We start from the raw sequence: 16,741 nt of genomic DNA, 5'->3' as shown, positions 1-16,741 counted from the left end.
CCCCTTCAAACCTACGATGCCCTTGTCCCGCCTTAGCCATGTTCCCGTCATAAGTATACACGAAAACATTGCTTTCAAGAGCAACAATGTAGTCCAGAGCGGCAAGGCGGTTCTGGTATGGCTTAAATGGCTCTAGCTCTTCGTCGGTAGCTAGGGTTGAATGAGAGAAAACGTTAGGGTACTCCCTGCGAAATGCTTCCATACTGTGGCTCCCATAGATTTCGCCAGCAACTATGTATATAGTTGTGGAGGATGGATAGCCCATTGCCTTGAGAAACATAGCTGCCTCCCATGGGGACATTGGGCATCCACCTTGTATCCGTCTTTCTCTACTGTCAATCTCTTTCTCCTTCCAATGTTTAACACTGTACCTCATTATTCTCAGCTCCTCAGCTTCTTCGGCTGTAAGGTTATGGCTGCAGCCGGTAAAGGCGAGCATATCTTTCTCGTACCTGCAATGTTTAAAACCTCGTTTTTTTCATTCAGTTCCAGGGTATGAGAGACAGCTTCCCCGGAGATTTTTTGATCTGGGTTTATACCTCAAATGCAGAGCGATGTACGGCTGGCTGTTGTTCCTTAACCGGTTAACCAAGACTTCCCCAAGATCTTCAATCTCTCTTGTATACTTGAGTGCCCGGTAATTCGCCCGACATCTCAGCCGTTGAATTGATGGTGGCAAGCCATTGTTAGCCAGACGTGAATCAGTGTGAGTGAACTTCATAACTTTGTGCCGTTTCAACAATGGCAGCATCTCGCCTCTGTAGTAACTAGCCTGCAAATCGAGTTGAGCATTAACAGTAATGCTTTACTCTTTCATGGTGGAGAAGAACCTAATGTAAAGCACAAACCTTTGACCATGAAACCGGAGCCTTGAGAAGAGGCTTCTTCGCAGCATAACGAGGAGGCAAGTACTCAACAATGTCGATATCGTCTTTCATCACGTTCATGAAGTGTCTCCAGTCGAAAATATCTTTGAAGGTACTGCAAAAAGAGACAGGACACTTGTTCACATTCCAGTTTCTTTCATCACAAATATGTTGGTTTTTCGTGTAAAAGTGTGATAGGGATGCGACCTGGGATCAGTCCAGAAAGATTCATGGTCAAGAAGTGGAAGAACAAGAGTTGCATTCATGATTCTGGCTACTGCAGCCATGTCACAGATCTGTTCATAACGAACGATCCAAACACAAACAGTGAATTACCTTTAACCGCGAGAATCTAAAGATCCAAACTTTCGGGAGATAGACTCTCACCCCTGTTCTCATTTGATTCAGTCCTCCATTGGCATGAACCAGAAGATAGCCGTTGGTTTTCCGGGACATCCCTAGACAAAAAGGGTTATATCAGTTTCCAGGATTCAGACAACTTCTTTGAAGCTGAAAGCATGATTTCCGACGAAAGAGGAATACATAGTAACATACTGAGGTTGTTCTTGGGACGCGATGCACATTGGCTATAATTTCCGGTTTCCGGTTTCCTCCAGATTTCTGGAATCTATGGATCAAAAGAGAGAGATTCAATCTTCAAGCATTGCTGATTCAAAAAGGAAGAGATTGGATTTTTACAGTTCCCATCTCTAAATCTTTTGAATGCAATGCTAAAAAAACATTATCCTTACAGAAAAAGACAAGAAACTTCAATTAACCACGTGATGAATAACTTGTTTGGAACTTGCAGATAGAACCAAAAGGTTGCGACTTTATCACTGTTCTCTTCACAAACTATGAAGGGTCACTTCATGCATCACTCGTGGATTTGGATAACAATTTCTCAATCATCCAGAAAAAAAAAATGAAAGTCGAACGGAATTTTTGTATGGAAAAGTGATGGCATGATGACCCACGACAACGCCAAATTCATCGACTTTTTCTCCTCAAAGTCCACAAAATGAAAACTGTTCATCCAATGGAATGGAAGTGTGAGAATACGCCCGCGGAGAATGATGATTCTTCGACAGTCGTCTCAAATCGTCGATTGAGATTCTTCAACATTCTCCCTCAGGTTTTCTCACAGAGAATCGAATAGGGAAATCGGTTGGGATGTTTTTCTCGGGAAACAAACAGAAAATAAGATCAGCATCGACTAAAGAGAAGATGGCCGATTACGGAGAATAACCCAAAGACGAAAGTGATGGCGAAATTTGCTTGCTTTAACGGGCGATTGATTGCACGGAAGCCAGGGTAAGCCAGACGATGATCCTGAAAATTTTATCGGGAAACAAACAGAAAATGAACGCAGAACGCAAGGAAAAAAAACTTACGGGAAATCTCTCGAGGACACGCATTGCCTTGGAAGAAGCATCGTTTTCCTCGACAGCGCGTTGAGCCATGGTCCAATCCTCACGGAACGTCCGTACGAAGACGATCTCGTTCAGGTCCCTCCTGCGCGCGTTGTCCTCTACGCGCCCAACCCCCATGAACGCGACCTTGAAAAACACCGAAGCGACGATGAAAGCCACGAGAAAAGCCAAGATCCGACGGCCCACGTGCCTCCCCGATCTGAACCCTTGCCCGATCGTAGCCGTCGATCCTCCGCCGAAGAACGGAATCCGTATTTTGCGGAGGAGCAGTAACCGAATCGCCGGGAAGTGGTTATGGAACTGGTGGTAGTGGTCGTGGTGGTAGTGGGACCCACTAGACGATGAACCGGCAGAGGAGGAAGGAGATACGCATGCGTCGCCTTGAACTCCGGCAATATCTCCGCCGTCCAAATCCATCGAAACGACGGCGTTGCTGCCTCCTCCACCAGCGACGTCGACGCCGGAGATATTAACTACGTTGCAGTAATCGGAGGAATTGGAGAGTCGCTCAGAGGAGGAAAAGTCCAGCGAATCTCCGACACGGCGGCGCGTGGTAGTGGGTACCGCAGGAATCGACGCGACGACCAAAGGGTTGTTCGTACTCGCCGTCGACATGTCGTCGCCGGAAAAGTAACGGATCGCAGAAACAGAGCAACAAAAAAAAGTTTTTTTTTGCGCCTCCGATAGAAAAAAAATGGTTTTTTTTTTTTTGTTTTCTGTGTGTGAGTAGGTGATGTTATGGTTTTCTTCTCCACAGCCACCGCAATCCTCGGCCAAGCTGAGGCGCCGAATCTCTCTGTTTCGTTACGTAGACAGACACACTATATATACACACATGTATACGTACGATGATATGGTTAGAAATAAAATATATTTGATTTGGATACAACGAAACGAATATTGTTTTATGGGATATCTTGATTTTTTTCAATTGAAAAAGGATATGACATGTTTAATATATATTCTGAGAAATAAAATTGTTTTGGATAAAAAAGAATATTATTTTTACGGTAATTCTAAATCCTTTGGAAGGTGAATGAATGATATCATATGTGTATATGTAATTATGTATAGTTCAGATTTTATTGTTTGATATTCTGAAATTTACTTGAATGTGTCCAAAGATTCTAACAGCCCCAACTCATAAATGCAGTGAAACTTACCTGGACATGCCCGAAGATTCAGACAGCCCCGACACATAAATACAGTAAACTTGCAAGTTACAACCAATTAAATTGTCCCATTTATCTCTTTTATTTAACAAAAAAATATATTCTCTCTTTATGTTTCATTTTTTCACTTAATTTTTTCGTTTTAAAAATTAGAACTGTTCCTCGACAAATTTAAAATCCAAAAATTATGCATTTCTCTTTTTCTTCTGTTGTATTTTAATTTTTTTTTATATCATAATCGAACTATACAGAACATTTCTATCGTTATAGATAGTTCGTCGCTATGCTTTCGACCAATATATCGATCGTATATTTAAGACAAATTTTACTGATTGTTTTTAGCGGTTAACATATACCAGTATAAATTATTATGTTTCACATTCGTCAAAAAAAAAATTCTATGACGGATTAATTTAAAGGTGAATTCCGAAATTATTTTCACCGGGATTATATCTGCCCGTGATTATATCTATTATCATATATAAATTTGGTTTTATTAGATGTGAATTTGATTATTTTTTTATAAAAGCTTATTTTAATTATTAAGATTAATTCTATAAAATAAACGTTAGCGGATGTTACTTTTTATTTTTAAAAATGAAAAATAACAATAAACACAAATTAGAAATACAATATTCTTTTTTTTATTATAAAAAGGTGTATAGAAATACAATATTCTGTTTCGTCGAAATTGGAAACGCGGTCTGTAGCGAATAATAATAATGTTTTATTTTTAGGAACAAAAGGGGTTAAAGTATAAAATGGATGAGATTGATTCTTTATTTTTATATATCAGGACTATATATATATATATATGTATATCCTTGTTTCATTTTTATTTTACCCTTTTTGTATAAAACTAATAGCTTTAATTTATTTATTTTTGTTAAACAAAATCAACGTGGGAAAAAAAGGGAAGCTTTGATTTATTAACGTCCTCAATTTCACATTCGAACTTGCTTCTACATGCCATGTAATATTTAGCGTTTTACCTAAAAATGACTAAATAAGATTACACTAAAGCATAAAACCGAATTAGAAATAATTATGAATTACATCCGTCAAAGTACTTACGTGCGAAATGACATTTGGAATTACAACCATGCATGCATGCATTGCACAGATATAAGATACGTGAGCAAAATGCGATGCATATTTTATACCTTATTGAAAATACATTTAACAACATCAAGAAAATACGTATCCGCAAATTTTATGGATCTTCCTAACGTCGGTCCAATTATTCATATATATATATATATATAGGATAAGGGAGACTCTCACACTATTTGCCATGTCAACTTAATTACAAGCAACTTAAAAAAAAGTAGATTACTTAAGCAACTAATTGTAATAAATTAATAAAAATGTATAAAGTTAGGCAATGTGAAGAAAAATGTGACCCGAGGTATTCCATTACACGTGAATGAACAATTTTACAAGCAACTAAACGACAATGCCTTATAAAACTTGGTCGGTTGATGATGATGATGATTATACCAGATATATATTTTGGGTTTTAAAAGTTATAAAAGTGATATATAATATCACTGTTAACGTGATATAGAACTGTCAATAAAGAAAAAAAAACAATGAAATAAAATAAGGAGGAATATTGCGATGATCGATTTCGTTTTAATTAGTTTTCGGAACTACTAAAAATTATGAAACTCATAATATTAGTTTTTTTATAACAGAATATACACATTAATTACGCATAACTACGTTACATGCACATCTATTAATGAGGAATCTAAATAATGTATTGTATAATTATGTACTCTTTTTAGTTTCATAATTATTGCAATTGACCGTCCGATTGCCCACTACATACGTTAGCACGACACATCTGCCACGGCACCACGTGCCAATTTCCCCTTAGTTGCTATCATTACAACTTTTAAAAGAAAAGGAAATAACGTTATAAAATGAATTAAAATTTTCATTATTTAAATCAAAAGCGTCATATGGAATTTCATTTTCATATGATTGTATTTTGAAAATTGTGTAATCGCTTGAAAAACCATGTACAATTTGCATTTACCTACAATTCAATTCATCCCATTCAATTTTATTATATGTAAATGTAAATTAATACACCACAATAACGATTTTTAAACCTGTACAATATTTACCTAAAAATCAGGTCATATATAAACTTCAAATTAACTTTTTGGGTTTAACCGACAGATATCTTAAATGAATTTGAATAATACATAAGTATATCTAAATTGGTTTTAATTTTGAAAACTGGCTGAAAATATGTTTTTTGAACTAAATTAATTGAATTCGAATAGAATATAAAATAATAAAAAAAACATCTCAAATTTAAAAATTAATAATTTTATTAATTATCGTAATTCTAAATAAAAATAAAATCAAAATATAATAGATATAATCTTGTTATCTTATGGACAACTATATATATATTTTTTTAATGAAAATCTTATTATAAAATAAAAAGACATATTCAAATAAAATAGCTATCATGTGAACCAACTTAGATTTGCCGGCAAAAATGAAATGACACGTACCCCCGCCACATAGATCAGCATCCTCTCAGCCACCGACACGTGGCATTAAAGGAATAATTCCCCGATTTCTTGCCGGTTGGCCAAAGCACGACTGGATCTGCTAGATTCATTGTTGTCCGTTGGATCGGAATCGGACGGCAGATACACGATATCAACCATTACATATACATGTGCAGTTTATCATTGTTATAAGCTTCTTCTAACGAAATAATTTATGTTGCATCTTATTTGCCACATGAAATTTTGAATAATGTAAGGCAACATTTTATTTTTTTATAGGTAATAACCCGTCGTACATCTCGGGCCGTCTAAAAATATAGCAGATTTTAAACCATTTTATTATTTTTAAAATTTTAAATGTAATTTAATTGGTTTCTGAATTTATAATTCATATTCTTAAATCAAAATGAAATTCTTATTGCCACATGAAACTTTGAATAATGTAAGGCAACACTTAAACTTTTTTTCCCCTTTTTCAACCTTGTCACCATAAGTTGTGAGAAATCAAAGCCCCGGAAAGTAAATTTGTACACATACATATTGAAAGTTAGAAGAAGAAGAAGAAGAAGAAGAAGGGATCTAAAGAAAGCCTTCAATGCCACGGCCTGATTGAACTTCTCTGTAAACAATGAGGGCTTCTTCCATGACATTAGCCTGAGCCAACAGCTGAGCCCTCTTCTTCCCCGAGGGATGCGTCGAAAGGTAATCCCGTAGAGACGAGTCTCCCCCCAGCTTCCCCAGCTTCTCGTACACTTTGGGTGCTACTCGTGGATCGTACCCCGCTGACGCCAGCAGGAGCAAACCGATGTAGTCCGCTTCTATCTCCATCCTGAAAGCGACCCGGGCAAATGCTTAATGATCCGAGAGTCACATGAAGAACGCGAAGCTGAACCTTAATGGATGAGAAAAAGTAATCCCAAAACTCGCTTTCCTCAATCCTCATAGGTAAATATTTCAGGCTTAAGCCTCGTTCCACGACGGAGGAGTAAACAGGAGTCGGAAGCAAGATAACATCAAGATTCAAGGGGGCTACTGCTATTGTGATGTTTTGAAAAGATGGGGGAAAGTGACTTACTTTCTGGAGAAAGGAAGTCTCAGGAAAAGTGCAGACATTGTGTTAACAAGATCGGGCATGACGAACTGATAGAGAACCAGTTGGAGGATCGCAAACCATAAGTTCTTCGTGATTCCCTCTGCAACATGCCGTGCAACAGCATGACCGACCTAATCAGAGAATGAAGCACAGAAAAACATCAGCCGAGAATCAATCTTGGATTGTGGACAATGATACCATATTACACACGAGAGATCATGACAATAATACCTCATGCCCGATTACAGTGGCAATCTCAGCATCTGTCTTGAAATGTTCGAGCAAACCAGTGAACACGACAATCTTCCCAGCAGGCAAGCAGAACGCATTGACCATCGGTTCGTTAACCACAAGGACCTCCCAATTCAACCCTTCAAGGTGAGAAGTCGCTGGGTGTGACCCTTTCTCTTTACCCTTCTTCCTGCTTTGCTGAATCCATTTGTCATCCAGAATCTCATCTTCTTTAGACCACTTCATCCCACTCATTGTCCCTTCGCTTGCATTCTCACTCAGCGCCATTACTGTATCTTTCACTGCCCTCTCATTATTCATAGAGCTACCATCCATGGATGCATACCCCAAGTCGCTCCACACACGCTCGTGGCTCAAACCCCTCTGCAATGCATCAATTATATCCTTCGCAATCAACCTAACCCTAATGCTCTCAGGATGAATCGCAGGGAGTATTTTCCCCTTGAACCCGGATTTTATTTGCTGAAACTGAGATTCACCTATCTGTTTCTCCATCGATCTCGACAAAAGAACGAAATGTTTCCGTTTCGTGTAAGGAACAGTCTCTAAATTCCCAAAATACACGGTTATCAGAACCCCAGAACCCACAAGCACTACCGTCAACACGGTCCTAGGGTTTTGGAACCACCGTCTCGGTCCCCGTGGCTTGAAATGATGAACCTGGTTACGATCAACGTAATAAAATCTCTTCGGACCGCTCAGGAAGAGGTTACAAGCACTCGCGTTCGTCTTCCCGAGAGAGTTACACAAGCCTAAACCTACTTTGTGCGAAGAAACTAAAGAGAACCCAGGAAACTTAACTGAGGAATTCGAAGACCCATTTTGATGAATCCGAGAAAAAGTATTGGAATATGGAGATTCCGGAATAATCCTCGGACGATGCGAGGCAATATTGCTTCGCAGGGAATTGAAGACGAGCTTAGTTCTTCGGTACCAAGACATGTCGCCAAGGATGGAACTCGAACACGACCAAGTCAGACGATCTTCGTCGGAGAATAACCGAATCTATCACAAGGGAAATTTCCGCGAGAGAGAAGGATCAAGTACAAGAAGAAAGCGAAGAAAGAGAATGGATTCGTGTGGAAGTAACAATCACGGACCCGATGGAACTCTTGGCCGAGAAGAAGAACCTGCAAGAAGAACACAATATCATTGATCCGGATTTGTAAAACTGGATCAGAGCTTCAAAAACCAGAATAAGATAAAACCATAGAGCAGAATGAGCATCTCAGAAATGAAAACCCCATTGGTTTCTTCACTGCCAATCAAAGTGCAAGGATAACAAGTTTCAACGATTCATCATCGATGCACCATTCCAAAAAATTTCAGAAAAAAGAACAAAAATTTGAGAACAAAAAAAATGAGGCAACTTTCGATTGACAGAGGAAAAAAAACCCAGAAACCCTATAAAATCGATCAGAAAATAGCAAGCAATTCAACGAAAATTCAGAAGGGTTTTGGGTAATCGTCGAAGGGAAAATAAAACAACGTACGATCTACGATAAGAACCATCGAGCTTGAGGAAAATGCATCCAAACACTAAACCCTAGTCTGTTTGGGAGCGAAGATAATATTGATTCGTGACATTACAAGACTAGTAGTTGTCGGGCCAAGATTTTGGGCCTTTTATTCTCCAAACCAGATCTAAGCCCATTACTTTCTAGATATTAACTGCGTGCCGTTTTGATGCTGATTTCAAACCATACATGCCGTTTTAAAAACAAAATAGACCGGTTAACATTGTATTTTTATTTTTATTTTTATTTTTTTACAAGGGAAAAGAAGCTATTGGGAATCAGGGATTACAAATACACGGCAATTTCTTAGGTGAGCCACCCCAGCTTTTGCGTTTGCAATTTTAAGAAACGCTCATTCTGCGTTTGCGTTTCAAGTCATCAGCTGCTTTACGGTCTAGTTTGGAAATCCCAGAAAACCCTAACAAACCTTCCTCGCTCGTTCGTCCACCTCTGAGTCAAGGTGCAAAGAGAGACGAAGAGACATGGAGACGGAGAAAGACACGCTTTATCAGATAGATGTCGGAAATCTTATGGCCTTCAATCCAAACCACCGGTTTCCTTCTATTCCTTCTTCAAGGTTTGTCTATTTCCTCCTCTCCTGTGTTGTAATACTGGATTCGTGTACTGTGGAGCGAGCTCTTTGATGAATTGATTCTTCTGTTCGATGAATATTTCACCGTGTTTTTTATGAATCTGAGATGGGTTTATGTCGTTATCGCTTGTACGGTTCGTTGTTGCTGAAGAGGAAAACGAGAATTTGCATTTACCTAAACCGATTTTGGAGATCATTCGCTTCGGGTCTCTGTGGTGGTTGATGACTGAGGGGGAAGATGTTGGGATTTCCAATGGTGCACCTTTCCTGTGCTTGTTCTAACCAGCACAACTTGGATTTCTGATGTTCTCTTTGATGATTTTGTTGTTGTGGTGAAGAAATAGGATATGAAATGGTAATAGTATCTTTGGCTAAACAGATGGGTTTGACTTGGCTTTGTGTTCTGCCTGAATTTGAGTTGAACTCGACTCACCTGTGGTTTCCCGAGTCCGGGGCTTTAATTCACGCATTGGGTATCTTTCTTCAGTTGGATTAACTCATTTTCTATCTCTGAAATCATGTCTGATTACCTATAGTCACAGTTATCATTGATGAAATTTCATTGCAGATTTTAGCTACCTTGCTCTGGTCTGGTTCTGCTATATTTCGTTTTAGCAGTTGAACATTAAAATCTGTGGCTATGCTCTGTAATTAGGGAGATTCGAGACTGCCTTCTAAGTGGGAGGTTATACTAGTTATGTACCTTGATTGTGACTTCTTGGTTTTTCAAGGGATGAACTTGCAAAGGAATGCGTTAAAGAGGGAACAAAGCTCGTTCAGGCAATAGCTGACCGTCTTTTTAACTTGCCTTCTACCGAAACTGTTGATGGTCCTCTCATACCGTTGCCTCCGCCTACAACGAAACTTCCCCGGGAGAAGCATGTAAGTTCATCCTTTTATGTGTTACTTTCTCGTTTCTTCCTAGTTCTATGTCACGATCAACTACAACATGGAACACCTTTGTATTCTTTTGTAGTTCTTGAACCACTCATCAAATGTAATAGGATTTTATATAAATCTATGCCTATGTTCTGTAAAAGTTTAGCTTTTGTTCATATCAGTGCTTACCATAAAATATCAGAATTTTCATGTCTCTGGAAATGTATAGCTAATAGCATTTGGAAGTTTGCTGACAAGGCATGTCTTGAAACATTTTCAAAATGTGATTCTAGATTACTGTTTTGAGATCATTTCAAATTGTTAACAACATATAAAACTTGATAGACATGTCACGACGTCCTATCTTGTTTTTCAGCTTCCGAAGCCTAAGCCTCTTACAAAGTGGGAAGAATTTGCTAAGAAGAAAGGTAATTTAATTGCTGTTCTCTGGTTTCCATCGAGAACAGCCTGCTTGGTCCTGTTTATTTCGAACTTGGTAGCTGGTTCATCATCTCAGGTTTTCTTCATATTTGATCTTGTTTTCGTGGCTAATTTCTTTTATTGTGTTTCACAGGTATACAGAAACGCAAGAAAGACAAGGTTGTATGGGATGAGCAAACTGATCAATGGAAACGCCGACATGGTTACGACCGTGTTAATGATGATAATGATGTTCCTATTATTGATGCAAAGCCCACGGATGGTAATTCATTTCATACCACTTCGTATGTTATTCTTTTGAGGAAGCATATCTAAAAATGTCGACAGAAAGAGAGAGTTCAATCTGTTATTTCCGAGAGGGAGGGCAGAAATAAAAGGGTTAATAGGTAGAAACCTTTCTTCTGTTCTGAAATTCTCTGGTTTTACTGCAGAACCAGGAGAAGATCCTTTCGCTAAGAGACAGGGAGAGAAAAAAAAGAGAGTTGAAAAGCAAGAGAAGAACCGCTTGCAAAACTTGAAGGCAGCTTCGAAAATCGGTGCTTTACCAAGGTATGCTGTTTTTTGCATTTCACATATATTCTACTCAATTCTCTTTGTGTACATCAAGCACATATAATATACCGAAAGATCTGCTCTTGTTGAACCAAAATTTGCATTGGAATTGTCCTTAAGTACATTTCACATTGAGGCGTTTTTCCGTGGTCGTTATTCTAGCTGATCTGGTTCTTAATAGCAGTAAGTAAATAAATTTAACACCTTTCTAGTGTACACATGCATTGTAAGTTTTAAATCTCTGTTTCGGTTTCCCTTTTACTATACAATCATCCTTTGTATTCAGGATGTGTCTGATCTAAGCTTTTTGTTTGCAACTATCATACCCTACGAATTTCACGCTTCTCATATAGACATACCTTAAACAGTCCTTGTTATATTGCAGCCATGTCCGACTTGCTGCTACTGCGTTGCCCATAACTGGAACACAGACTCAACCAAAGAAAGTTGGAAAAGAAGAACTGGGAAATGCAGCTGGTTTGGCAGCTACTTCGACGGCTAGTGGTGGGAAATTCGATAAGAAATTACCCGGAGAAAAGCCTCCTAAAAAGCTAGGCAAACATCACAAGGTATTTACACAAATATTTTGCTCATTTGGTGCGGATTGTTCCGACCCATTGTTTAATGAAACCACCGTATCGTTTATGGAGGATCCCTAAACCCTGATCTCTAAATCTTAAACCATCGATCATAAGTTTGGTGTTATGGCTTCTTGTGGGAAGAAAGAACACTGATTTTCTGACTTGTGTGAATATGTGATTCTGTTCAGTATTTGCCGGTCGTGGAAGGATCTGGGATGGGATTGCAGGAGAAGGAACAGACAGATAAAGTGCTTAGCAAGATCATCTCGAAACACTCCCATGAGATTCTCAACGTCGATAAGGTAATATAAACAAAATTTTGAGGAACTCAAAATCAAAACTTTGGATCTATCTGTGTTTGATAAGTTTAGATAATTTTTGTTTGAATGCTTGTGTTGAAAACGAATCGCAGGCCATAAACATGTATAACGTGAAGAAGGAGAGAAGGAGACCAAAAAGCCAAGACAAGTTGAAACCTAAGAAAAGTATCAACAAGAAGAAGGGTTCCTCCTCAAAGTCTGGAAAAGCCAAGTGAAGCTCTATTGCTCTCTCTCTCTCTCTATATATATGCTTATATAGTTTGAGTGTAGGAGTCTTTGATTTGAAAAAGAAGAAAGAAAAATCCTTCAATTTTGGGGTCCAAAGGTTTTGCTTATGGGTGCTTTCATTTGTTTGCAGTATTAGTACTCAGATCTCTACAAGTTTTGTTATACTCAATGTCTTGTTAGTTATATACATTTCAAAAGATATATGTATTCAGACTTTAATTTATAAGATTTCTTAAAGAGGCAAGGAAAGGAAGTTAATGGCCACACAATACTGGACGTTTGTAAGATCAGATGATGAATCTGCTTCGAAACAAGGGAGGACATTGGTCGGGTTTCATCCAATCTGTGAGGTAAGATATGTATGGATGATCACATTTTGATGTTTACATGTATTTGGCTCCGATCATCATCATCATCATCGCTTCCTTGGGATATGATCGGATTTCACTTACCCAACTCCCAAAATATTTATGGATTTCACTTACATTCATCAAGACATGAGTGGTTTGGTCATGTGCAAAAGAAGGAGAGTAGTACACATTGTCTTTCACATCCCAAGACTAAAAAGGGCAAACTTTTTTACCCCAAGGTTAAAACTTTTGATACCTCACGTTACCCAATTCATTCAATTCCAAATTTTGTAGATGCTTATTGTTATTATTTTTCAAAATTAATAGAAAACATGTTTATGAATAGATAAAATACTACTTTTTTTGTAAAAAGTAGGAAATTTGCTCCTCCATAAATTTCCAAAAGCTTCAGCACAATGCCTTGAAAGCGAGATGAGAGATGAACATTTTATGTTTTCACCTCTTGGGATTAGGAGTTTGTATAAGACTTTTTACAAACTTTTAATCACAACAAAGAATTTGACTGTAAATTCCAAAAGAAAATATGGAGAAAAAAAATTAGAGCCAGTCTAACATTAATGATAAATTCATTGAATTATATTTTATCCCACCCTTTCTCCATCTCTAGATCTATGAATGAGAAAATAAAAAATAGACAAAATACTGTTTTAAGGAAAATTTAAGGAAGACAATTGAAGGGGGTATGTCACACGTGCGAGACCTGCACACGTGGCAAAGAGCGATGGCCTAAAGGCTTAACGACCAAACCGGAAAAAGCTGGCGAGTTATAAGCCTTCCATGTTTCCCAAATCTGCATAAGAAATATCGAAACTCTTCGACAAAGTCTAAACTCTCTCTCTCTCTCTCTCGCACACAGAGACACGACCAATCACTCTCTCGCTCAATTCATACCAAAACCCATTAGCGATCTCATCGATGGTTTCTCTCCTCTCCTTCGTCCCCTTCTGATTTCATCCCGCCTCGCTCTTTCTTCCTCCCGGATCTCCAATTCTCCTCGTTTCAGGTGAGTTTCCTGGGATTTTCCGAGGTGGGTTTTGTTTTTCTCTGATGAAAGCTTCGATCTTCTTTGGCTTTTTGTTTCATCTCTACGGCTGGAATTGAGGTTTTAGGCAATGGGTTGTTGTTTTGTGAAAACGGGCAGGGAAAAAAGACGGATATTTTGTGCACTGCACTATGATTTCTCAATTAATTAGCAGTTCGATTTGCGAACCAGTTCTTAGTTTTGTGTAGAAGACGAACAGAAATCTAATGTGTTTCGATTTCATTCTGCTTGACTGTCAAACCCACGACCTAATCTGTCTTTTTCTGTTTCTGTCCTGTCGGATTTGTCCATTTAGAGGGGATTTTCTTTTCTCCCGTGATTCTGTTAGTTCTGGTGGAGTGTTTCCCTCCGAGTGATTGAAAGGTAGAGCTCAGATATTCAATAAATGGCGTCCATATCTCATTCCTCGGTGGCACTGGGAGGAAGTTCTGCTTCAGATTTTCTGCGAGGTTCTTGCAATGGCGTTAGTGGGATCTCACTGAAAACCCTAGGGAGGGCAAAGGTTTTCACTAGGAGGAAGGATTTATCCGTGACGGCTCGGCTCAGGAAAGTCAAAAAATTCGAGTACCCGTGGCCGGAAAATCCTGACCCGAATGTGAAAGGCGGAATCTTGACATATCTTTCGACTTTCAAGCCGCTGAATGATAGGCCAAAGATGGTAACTTTGGAATTTGAGAAACCCCTCCTCGAGTTGGAGAAGAAGATTGTCGGCGTACGAGCTTCTAACCGATTCAGCATTCACAATTTCCCGTGACTATACCGAGATATAGTTTTCTTGATCCCGAGAATGTTTCTGATACAGGTGCGGAAGATGGCGGATGAAACTGGTTTGGACTTCACTGATCAGATCATCTCATTGGAGAACAAGTACAGACAGGTAGAAAAAACAACTCACAAGTCACCCTTTGGTTGTCTGCTTATTACATGAGCTTAGGCATCATTCGTTATAGGGTCTGTTTTTGATTTTTCGGTTTACGATTTTCAGGCAATCAAAGATCTTTACACACATCTTACTCCGATACAACGCGTGCACATTGCGCGCCACCCTAACCGTCCAACTTTCCTCGACCATGTGTTTAACATCACGGACAAGGTAAGATTTCTAAATTCTTACAGATGGTTTTCTTCGGATATATGGCTAAATCCTTTCGTCTTGCGATTTGTTCGGGTTGCATTCAGTTCGTCGAGCTTCATGGCGATCGAGCAGGGTACGATGACCCTGCTATTGTGACGGGTATCGGCACTATAGACGGAAAAAGATACATGTTTATAGGTCACCAAAAGGGTAGAAACACCAAAGAGAATATCGAACGTAACTTTGGAATGCCTACTCCTCACGGGTAACGTTTCTCGGGTAACTTTCTGAATCTATACTGGTTGTAGTCGAAAGAGGGCATTTTAACGTTAATCTTTTTTACGAGTAAAAACAGATACAGGAAGGCGTTACGGATGATGTACTATGCAGACCATCACGGTTTCCCGATAGTTACTTTCATCGACACCCCTGGAGCCTATGCTGATCTTAAATCCGAGGAACTCGGACAGGTACATCACTTGTAAATTATTGGGTTTTATTATTTTCGGATTTTGTTTGTTATCGGGTTATTTCTATATTTGGGCCGAGAAATTAGGAAATAAGTAGGTCTAGAGCTCGTTAGAGATTTATAATGTTTTATTTTCGCCCCACGTCGTTCTTTTTGTAACCTTCAAGCCTGGCATTATGAATAAATCATCAGATTACCGTAAAAATTTAGAGTTTATGCGTATGCGGGATCCGAGTGGCATGTCTCAACCCGGAAATGTCTACATTATGTAGGGTGAAGCTATTGCCAACAATTTGAGGACGATGTTCGGGCTGAAAGTACCGATTCTCTCCATTGTTATCGGGGAAGGTGGTTCTGGCGGTGCCCTAGCTATCGGCTGCGCTAACAAAATGCTGATGCTTGAGAATGCGGTATTCTACGTCGCTAGGTAAATCCGAGTTCCCGAGCTTTATTTCTTTCTCACCCCTATAGATGATATGATGATTTTCGTTTCACCTTCCGCAGTCCCGAGGCATGTGCGGCAATCTTGTGGAAGGATTCCAAGGCCGCTCCCGAGGTCTGTACACACTGTTCTTGATCCCCGAGAATTTCATTCTCTACGCGTTTGATTTTTGGGTAGAATCTGAAGTTGCAGAGGATGAAACTCTTTCTGTGCAGGCAGCAGAGAAGCTTAGAATTACATCCCGGGAACTTGTCAAGCTCCAAGTAGCCGACGGAATCGTGCCTGTAAACTTTTTCCGTAACCCGAAAGCTATTTCGTTTTCGCCTCTCGATCTCTCTCTGTGAAAATGAAACGATGAGTAACTCAAACTCGTCCTGCATTGTGCACAGGAACCGCTCGGAGGTGCCCACGCTGATCCGTCTTGGACCGCGCAGCAGATAAAGATCGCTATCAACGACAACATGGAAGTATGTGCAGATGGCTGTTGCTATTCCCGCTAGGGGTATCGGGGTTTTCAGTGTACCTGGCCTCGGCCGAGTGTCTTGGTCTCAGCCTCACGATGGCCGGGTACCCGCGGGAGCGCCCAATTCTCGGGTATCCGACCGGCGAGGGGGTTAGGCTCGGGTTGAGGCTGAGAGGGTAAGGTTGAGGTCAAGGGGGCCCTTTCTGAAGCTCGGGTTATCTGCGGTTCGGGTTTCCATCGGACAAAATGATAAAGACATGATGAATTTGAGATTCAACTACTAAGATGTTATGTGAATTCATCAAAAGGCCCCTTTCGCTGTTCCCGTTTTCTCTCCCCGGGTTATCCACGAATACTTGTGGGTCGGCGGGTTTCGGGTTCCCGTGAGATGGGTTCTTGCGGGTCGGCGGGTTTCGGAT

The 16,741-nt window shown here is 39.5% G+C and overlaps 3 protein-coding genes, 1 long non-coding RNA gene and 1 pseudogene across 7 annotated transcripts in view; 3 read left to right on the top strand and 2 right to left on the bottom strand.

Annotated features, from left to right (window-relative positions):
- The window catches only part of LOC104806530, a 4,187-nt pseudogene extending 1,107 nt beyond the window's left edge, over positions 1 to 3,080 (bottom strand).
- On the top strand, positions 627 to 1,612 carry LOC104806529. The gene is made up of 3 exons (XR_770627.1): positions 627 to 706; positions 828 to 1,193; positions 1,275 to 1,612. It is a non-coding gene; the product is annotated as an uncharacterized LOC104806529 (long non-coding RNA).
- A 3,353-nt stretch (positions 3,081 to 6,433) lies between the features above and the next one.
- Positions 6,434 to 8,923, bottom strand: LOC104806528. 3 transcript variants are annotated; one of them, XM_019201780.1, is made up of 5 exons: positions 8,844 to 8,859; positions 8,451 to 8,480; positions 7,330 to 8,355; positions 7,081 to 7,229; positions 6,585 to 6,834 (listed from the first exon to the last, which is right to left on the bottom strand). In XM_019201780.1, exons 3-5 carry the CDS (start codon positions 8,290 to 8,292, stop codon positions 6,585 to 6,587), a joined length of 1,362 nt encoding a protein of 453 aa, XP_019057325.1. In that variant the 5' UTR covers positions 8,293 to 8,355; positions 8,451 to 8,480; positions 8,844 to 8,859. The 3 variants fall into 3 exon arrangements, with proteins under 3 accessions (XP_019057326.1, XP_019057325.1, XP_010529777.1); XM_010531475.2 differs by having other exon boundaries at positions 7,330 to 8,480; positions 8,844 to 8,923; XM_019201781.1 differs by lacking the exons at positions 8,451 to 8,480; positions 8,844 to 8,859 and having other exon boundaries at positions 6,434 to 6,834; positions 7,330 to 8,292.
- A 274-nt stretch (positions 8,924 to 9,197) lies between these two features.
- Positions 9,198 to 12,729, top strand: LOC104806527 (ribosome biogenesis regulatory protein homolog). Its single transcript, XM_010531473.2, has 8 exons — positions 9,198 to 9,444; positions 10,191 to 10,341; positions 10,715 to 10,766; positions 10,913 to 11,041; positions 11,211 to 11,328; positions 11,717 to 11,900; positions 12,101 to 12,214; positions 12,325 to 12,729. Exons 1-8 carry the CDS (start codon positions 9,350 to 9,352, stop codon positions 12,445 to 12,447), a joined length of 966 nt encoding a protein of 321 aa, XP_010529775.1. The 5' UTR covers positions 9,198 to 9,349; the 3' UTR covers positions 12,448 to 12,729.
- Positions 12,730 to 13,615: 886 nt separating this feature from the next.
- LOC104806526 (acetyl-coenzyme A carboxylase carboxyl transferase subunit alpha, chloroplastic-like) overlaps positions 13,616 to 16,741 on the top strand; it is a 5,100-nt gene continuing 1,974 nt past the window's right edge. The window contains exons 1-10 of one of the 2 annotated variants that reach the window (XM_010531472.2): positions 13,616 to 13,834; positions 14,202 to 14,585; positions 14,676 to 14,750; positions 14,859 to 14,966; positions 15,053 to 15,213; positions 15,304 to 15,418; positions 15,690 to 15,844; positions 15,922 to 15,973; positions 16,075 to 16,143; positions 16,249 to 16,326. In XM_010531472.2, the coding sequence (XP_010529774.1) occupies positions 14,259 to 14,585; positions 14,676 to 14,750; positions 14,859 to 14,966; positions 15,053 to 15,213; positions 15,304 to 15,418; positions 15,690 to 15,844; positions 15,922 to 15,973; positions 16,075 to 16,143; positions 16,249 to 16,326 (1,140 nt within the window). In that variant the 5' untranslated portion in view covers positions 13,616 to 13,834; positions 14,202 to 14,258. Of the gene's footprint in view, positions 13,835 to 14,168; positions 14,586 to 14,675; positions 14,751 to 14,858; positions 14,967 to 15,052; positions 15,214 to 15,303; positions 15,419 to 15,689; positions 15,845 to 15,921; positions 15,974 to 16,074; positions 16,144 to 16,248; positions 16,327 to 16,741 lie in introns of both variants that reach the window. The other variant, XM_010531471.2, reaches the window with a different exon arrangement.

Source organism: Tarenaya hassleriana, unplaced genomic scaffold, assembly GCF_000463585.1.
Source record: "Tarenaya hassleriana unplaced genomic scaffold, ASM46358v1 Cleome12, whole genome shotgun sequence".
In the NCBI taxonomy this organism is placed as follows: Eukaryota; Viridiplantae; Streptophyta; class Magnoliopsida; order Brassicales; family Cleomaceae; genus Tarenaya; species Tarenaya hassleriana.
Note: the sequence above shows the minus strand (reverse complement) of the source record. Positions and strands in the feature narration are given on the sequence as shown.